Source organism: Notothenia coriiceps, unplaced genomic scaffold, assembly GCF_000735185.1.
Source record: "Notothenia coriiceps isolate Sejong01 unplaced genomic scaffold, NC01 NC01_scaffold00037244, whole genome shotgun sequence".
Lineage (NCBI taxonomy): Eukaryota > Metazoa > Chordata > Actinopteri > Perciformes > Nototheniidae > Notothenia > Notothenia coriiceps.
The window spans coordinates 15,777,728-15,785,050 of record NW_011369945.1 but is presented as its reverse complement, the minus strand read 5'-3'; the positions used below and the strand labels follow the sequence as shown (position 1 = coordinate 15,785,050).

Genomic DNA, 7,323 nt, shown 5'->3' with positions numbered 1-7,323 from the left:
ATACAGGTTCCAGGAGCTCTGTATATACAACTCACAATAACATTTTTAGACTTTTCCATACAAATTTCTACTGTAACACATTCAAACAAATCGTCAACATTAAAAAAGCAAAGATAATAAAATAAACATTACAAGAAAAAATACATGGATAAAAGTTACAGTGCAGTTTAAGATATGAATAGTTCAATTAAAAGCAGCGGCAAAAATAAAAGTCTTCAGCCTGGATTTAAAAGTAGTCAGAGTTGCCGCGGACCTGCAGGTTTCTGGGAGTTTGTTCCAGATATTTGGAGCATAATAACTGAACGCTGCTTCTCCATGTTTAGTTCTGACTCAGGGGACAGAAAGCTTACCAGTCTCAGAAGACCTGAGAGATCTGGATGGTTCATAATTTAGCAGTAGATCAGAAATGTATTTTTGGGCCTAAACCATTCAAAGCTTTATAAACCAGCAGCAGTATTTTTGAAATCCATTATTTGACAGACAGGAAGCCAGTGTAAAGACTTCAGAACAGGAGTGATGTGATCCACTTTCTTAGTGTTAGTCAGGACTTTAACATCTGTCTGCAAAAATAAATGTATGGGGAATTTGCATTCAAGTTCATTTGTGTGGAAATGTGTTTTGTCTCACAAAGCCAAATAAAAAACGTTTGTTTTGTAATAATTGTGATGTTTAAATAATCAGAGACCAAGGTCTGGTTGTTGTTAAGTAATGCATGTTGAGATAAATGATACCGTTCTTGATGCACCTGTTGCTCTACATGTAATGTGGCTCTGGGCTTTAGGATGAGGCCAGCAGGCACATCTTCCAGTTTCTGAATGTAACTTCAGCAACTTTTCTATAGCCATTCTGATTCAGTATTGTTATCTACTTCAATATCAACACAGCCGAGAAAAATATTGTAATCGCCTAAATGACCTTCCATGAGTCATGTGTTTTGATATTATGTTAAAGTCATTCCAGATCGTATGATCAAGAGTTCTGCTCTTGTGACTTCAAACAAATCAAACAAATGTCCTTCTGGAAATTCATTAATCTCATAAAACCTTTTTTGGCTTATTTGCAAAGACCATGATGTAGAACTGCTGGTAAAACAAACAAAAAAACAATGTGTCAACACCAGAGCAACCATTAGGACGATTGACCACTTGAGCTCCTTTGTTGGTGCAAGTCACCCCAGCTGTAAATGTGATACCCAGAGGTGTTGAAAAGTAATCTATTATTATATTAAATATGAAGGTGTTTCAGAGGTGGAGCCTTTAAATTGAGGCATTTTATAAGTGAAAATTCAATAAGTAGGAATTGGTACAATTGATGGACCAACACAAATAATATTCAAAAATAATTTGATCTGCTAGCTCACATTTTAGTGCAGTTGAACAACAAACAAACAATATAGTTTTATTTATTTCTTTGTTAATTTCTGATGCTTTATTTCCAAATGAACGATCCCTACATGCTGAAAGAAAACAGTTGTGTTATTAGTGGCAGTTAGACTGTTATCATGTAAATATTGTCTACGTCTGAAATTATTAATGTCGTGGCTACACACAGTGCTAAACCTTTTTTTGCCGAGGGCGTCACAACATGAAAGAAACGAAGTTTGAACGCTATAATTATTTCAGCAACTAGCAATTTACGCACACACTGAAATGATTGACGGCCTCTTGTTCAGACGAAAGGCTTAAAAGTCCATGAGCACTCTTATGACTGCATGCAGAGCAACAGATGACCCTTCACCACCCCACTCTTGCCAGTTTAGCCCATACTAAATGCTGGGTTTGTGTGCATTTGGCGTTTCAATGGTTTATGCATACATCATGGCTTCGCGAAAGAAAACCTATGCATAAATGAGCTGCATGTGATTGATTTCACCATTGGATTACGCCAAAATTAACATCGCCCTTATGTATTGTCAGAGTGAAAATGACCCACGGACAAGATGACATGAATACATCTATTTTCGCCCTCTCCCTAAGGCTGAGGAGAAAATTGCAAATCCATCTTAGAAGACAAGAGACAAGTGCGTATTTCACTTTGTGCCCTGGCCTCTGCCTGACTCTGAAGGACATCAGAACTTTCAAAATTATTATAATGGAGCAGCGGGGTATTTTTCGCCAGCATTGATGTGTCTTTGAGACTCCGAGTGACGTAGAGGGTTATAAAGCAGAGCGTAATTAATGTCATTTATCACTTGTTGGATTTTGACACTGCTTTCACCGACAGGGCTCACATACGCGAGCCATTAACCAATGGGAGCGCTCGAGCCCCTTTGTCACCGAGTAAAGGCACGTGGCTCACACCTGCAGGCTGCAGTGTGTGTGTGTGTGTGTGTGTGTGTGTGTGTGTGTGTGTGTGTGTGTGTGTGTGTGTGTGTGTGTGTGTGTGCGTGCGCGCGTGCGTACGTGCGTACGCGTGCGTGCGTGCGTGTGCGTGTGTGTGTGTGTGTGTGTGTGTGTGTGTGTGTGTGTGTGTGTGTGTGTGTGTGTGATGACTGTGGCACACTTTCAGATACAAAAATAAATATAACTTTTGTGTAAGATTTCAGAAGTTCTGCTGTCCTGTCCCACCACTTTATTATTTATGTTTGTTGTATTTATGTTGACTGATATAATGTTGCCTATTTCAGTATTTGAATAAATTTAAAAATACTATAGCAATAATCACATGTTTAATCGGCCTCTCTTGTTCCCAATGTTCCACTCCCACAGAGAGCACCAGGTGAAATTAAACTCGTTATTTTTCGTTCTGCCTCGCTGAATTTGGCATCAGTGTTTAATTACAATGGAAGATCTTCTATAATTGGCATAATGAGGCGCAAAGGCTCACACAATAGCGCTCACAATGTGCTGTTGTGCTCCCCATTTTGCAGGAGACGGGCTTTTTGCTTGGGCTGTGTGCTCCATGAAAAACACAGTTGGGGATACAACTAGTCTACAACCCCAGGTTTTATTTAGATTGATCTCAATCGGGCAATAAGAATTTTGACCCCTCTTATTGTCTCGCTGACTTTCCCCGGGCCGTATTTCAAAGTGTCTATACCCTTTGAGAGGAGTGAATTGCAGCCCCTCTCCCCCCTCCCTCTTTCACTACGCTCCATGCGCTCTGGGCTATTGGATAAGGGCAGAGTACGCAAAAGAAACAATGCAATGCATGAAACGTAATATTAATCTCCCCGTCCTGAATGCAGACAAAGCGCTGTAGAAGGTGCACGTCTATAATGGTTATTGAGTGCTCACTCAGCTGCGCAATTTCCCCCCGTGTGCCCATGCAAGTCGGGAAAAGGTCATACAGGGGCTCCGAATAGAAGAGAAGCTCCCTGGTTTGCTCAATTACCCCCCCCCCCCCACACACACACACACACACACACACACACACACACACACACACACACACACACACACACACACACACACACACATCTGAGCACAAACGTGTGCAATATCAACTGAAGAACCAAACCAATACAAAAGTATATCATATAAATAGATTCATATTTATTTATAAAACTTGTTTTACACAAAATATATCTGTTCAAATCAAATATTTACATTTTAGGCTAAAGGAAATGGAGAACAAGTGCATACATTGATAAAGGTCTCCTCACCACTTCTTATAAAAAACAAACAAAACTACTGTCACAGGTAGTAGCCTTGATATTGCTGTCCATTCACTCAACTCACACATGCCAACTCACTGCCTCACTGACAGCCGGCTCGCACAACACTGTCAGAGAAAGTGTCAGTGGCTGTTGATCAAGAACATTGTGTGTTTGACTCAGTTGTACAAAAATATGTCTTCATGTTAAAACAATACGTTGCACGATACACTTTTGAAAGAAACAATGTTCATCCCTGGAAAAGTCTGTCATCTTTGTTGTGCCTTCCCACAGACGTGGCAGCTGAGGAAGGCAGTCTGCTCTGATGAAACACTCATAAGTCTCAGCAGAGCATGCTGTGTCACGTATTAATTGCACTTATTCAAACATAACACCAACATTTCTTTACTTCCACGTGCTGACGTGAAGTCCAAACTCCCTCCTGCTTGTGGGAACTTCAGGTTCGACGGTTCATGCTCAGGGCTCCCTCTCTTTCACTCCCTTTCTCTCTCGCTTTCTTACTATTGCTTTGCTCCTGCAGAATCAGCCCGGGTGAGGGAGGGAGGCAACAGATCACTTCCAAGCACTGAGGGCGAGACTGATCTGAAGCCATTACCAAGTCTTTGTCAGCATTTCTGAAATAAGTCAGCCGCTTTTACGCACAGACGCTGCTGTGTTCATGATGCTGTCCGCCTCAGTATCGGTCGAACCAGGTCGTAAAGTCCAACAGCTCCTGCTCCTCAGAGCTCAGAGGCTCATAGCTGCCTTCGTCTGATGAGTAGGTGGAGTGAGGCGACTCAGGTTCGGCGGAGTAGCTGTTGGAGATTGCAGGGGATGGCAACCCGCATTGGAAAGCAGCAGACACAGCGTCATGTTCGTCCAGGAGTTGCTGCAAAGCCCTGATGTACTCCACCGCAGACCTCAGGGTCTCCACTTTGCTCATCTTCTTGTTGGCAGCGCCGTTTGGCACGTGCTGACGCAGAGTCTGGAAGCCCATGTTGACTTGTTTGACCCGGTTCCTCTCTCTTTCGTTCCGCCGCGCCACAGCCACGGGCTGTTGCTGAGGGATGGAGTAGCCCAGCCCGTTGAAGCTCAGACGCCGCTTGCAGCGCAGGAGCTCCGGCGACTCGGAGCGCTGTCTCTTCAGCACCTTGGTTTTACTCTGGAAGTCAGCAGCGTTGCTTGGGTCAGCGCAATCCTGGGCCGGCGCGTGCAGGCTCAGGCTTTGGTGCCTTTCGGTAAGTCCAAAGGAGAATGCAGTCTGCGTGGTGGTGATGGTTGTAGTTTCCATCTCGCTGACAGTTGTCACAAGTGATGGATGCAGAGGGCGAGCGCAGCCTCTAACAGTGGGACCAAAGAGTGGGAAGGGTTGGCAGTGTACAGCTCTCGTGTCCTTCGCGTGGGGACCGTGTGGCTAACTCTAGTCCAAGTCTCTCTTGACTGCTTACTCCACGAGCCGATCTGACCCAAACTTTGGCAGCACTCCTCTTTTTCAACACGCGCCCCCAACACACACCCCACCCACCCCTTTTCGGAGACGCACGCTTCGTCGCGAGGCCCCGCCCCCGCTGTGTGATTCTTCTACACGCCGACTCCCCCGGGCCAGGCGCGTGGCTCCGGGAGCTCAATAAACAATCCCGAGCTTTCACTGCCCAGGGAGCACGCGCTGGGCTCATTTACATTCCAATGTCTCTAACTTGAAGGCCCATTGGTCGATTCAAACGGCCTGCAACCGTGCGAAAAGAAAGAAAGGCAAGGCAAAAAAAAGACGGAGAAAGAAGGAAAAAAGAAGAGAGAATATAAAAAAAAAGTGAATGGTTTGGTTCTTTGAAATGCCTTTTGAATTTGACAATGTACCCCTGGCAAGTCTTCAAATTATCCGTCTTCCCCCCTCGGCCATCTTTCTCCTCCAGTTCTTTACAATCACAAATACCAAGGACGCTCTCTCCTGTATCCAGGCTACAGCTTTGCAGAGCTAAATACACTGCAAGCGTGTCTCTGAGCACAATAATTGGCAATTATAAAGCTCGTAAGGACGCATGTTTATGACATGTAGGCGTTGAAAGAGCATATAACACTTAAATCTTTAAACTCCCGCTGTTGTTGTAGACAGGTGGAAAGTCTTCATCAAGTCTACATCTATACAACTGTAACATCCATTATGCAAACTATTTTACGCACATGGGGAACACAAAGTCTGAACTAGATGCACTTGTGCATAATTTCAGCACCACATCGGACTGGACAGCATCGTCTAGTTTTAGTTCAGTTTCTGCCGAGCCGAGTAGCAGAACTTGTTTGATCAGAAATAGTTTCATCCAGTATTGTCAGAAGAACTTCCATATACGTTTCGTCTGGAGAAAATAGTCTCCTTAACAGCGACGTCTAGCACCGAGGAAGTCTGTGTGGAGACAGTAGTCCATACATATGTGTCACGAGCGGCCTCTGGTGGCAGAAAAAGGCAATTACTTCCTGCAAATCATCTCTGTTTTGTTGTGCACGATTCAGGAAGAGAGAGGGGAATTCCCTGACAGATAGTGGTAAAAACTGTGGTTTACAAGCATCACCAGTTCATCTCAATAAAAAAAATCAAAACATTATCTGTTATTCAGTTGTCATTATCCACAACAAAATACACATATCATAGAGGAATATTACTACAGTACTGGGGGAATCACACATTAAATAATCTATTGTGCCTACTCTTCCAAGCTTTTGAATCAAAGGAAAGTTACAATCACAATAACTTATAGTTTTGAAGAAATCACATACTTACACCATCTATTTTCCTACATATTTTAAATCTGCCCACAATGAAGATCTTTCACTTAAGATCTTATAAGTAAGATGAAGCAAATGATTAAGGCTCAAATTTTTGTTTGATATAAAATATTCCCCTAATTTTGGTTTTGACAAAAATGTTTAACAATAGTCTTCAAACTTGAATGAATGGTTACTTTAAATACAGTGAACATGACACATTGAAAAGAGAATGTCTAATATGTCATACTTTGTGTTTTTATTTATTCATGTTTTAAGGTGTGAGTCATGTGTATTGTTTGTTCTCTTGGAAACATATTTTAACTGTGTACCTATATACAATTGTATAGGCTATGTGCTTCTGCTGATTATTTCAATTGTTAGAGTTTTGTATGGTAATCCCCATTTCCAATCTCTTATATTTCTCCTCTCTCTGTCTGGCTGGCAGCAGAGGGCGCTGAGTTCAAATAAAAGTGAAAATCTAAATCTTGAAAAGGCATCTCCCTCCCCTGATACTATGAACCAGATTCTGATAAAGCTGTCAATGTCTTAACATGTACTAAAAAGAAAGAAAGAAAATAAACCGGATAAGGAATTCTAATGTATGTTGCATTGTTGTGCTTTCATCTGACACAAATAATGTAGCATACCAAAACACTATCTGAAAACAGAATGACAAACAAAGTGGTGACTGTATCTGGAAAACATGTTTTACTTCTTGACATTATGAAATCAATATCCAATAGCACTCATGGTTTAACCGGGAAATTATTCTTGGTTAGCCAACAATGAGTCATGTGCTGTGTGTGTGTGTGTGTGTGTGTGTGTGTGTGTGTGTGTGTGTGTGTGTGTGTGTGTGTGTGTGTGTGTGTGTGTGTGTGTGTGTACCTGAATTAAGTTACAATTAAATAATAGGCAAAGATATAAAATAAATGCATACCCAAAAGGACTGCTTGTATATATATATA

At 42.2% G+C, this 7,323-nt stretch overlaps 1 protein-coding gene across 1 annotated transcript; it reads right to left on the bottom strand.

The window, feature by feature from the left end:
- Positions 1-3,537: 3,537 nt before the first annotated feature.
- ascl1b (achaete-scute family bHLH transcription factor 1b) lies at positions 3,538-5,008 on the bottom strand. The gene has a single exon (XM_010793723.1). The coding sequence runs from the start codon at positions 4,884-4,886 to the stop codon at positions 4,290-4,292; it is 597 nt and encodes a 198-aa protein (XP_010792025.1). The 5' UTR covers positions 4,887-5,008; the 3' UTR covers positions 3,538-4,289.
- Positions 5,009-7,323: the final 2,315 nt, after the last annotated feature.

Bases quoted from the DNA above. Each gene is read 5' to 3' on its own strand.
- ascl1b (XM_010793723.1), bottom strand. From the start codon at position 4,886: ATGGAAACTACAACCATCACCACCACGCAGACTGCATTCTCCTTTGGA.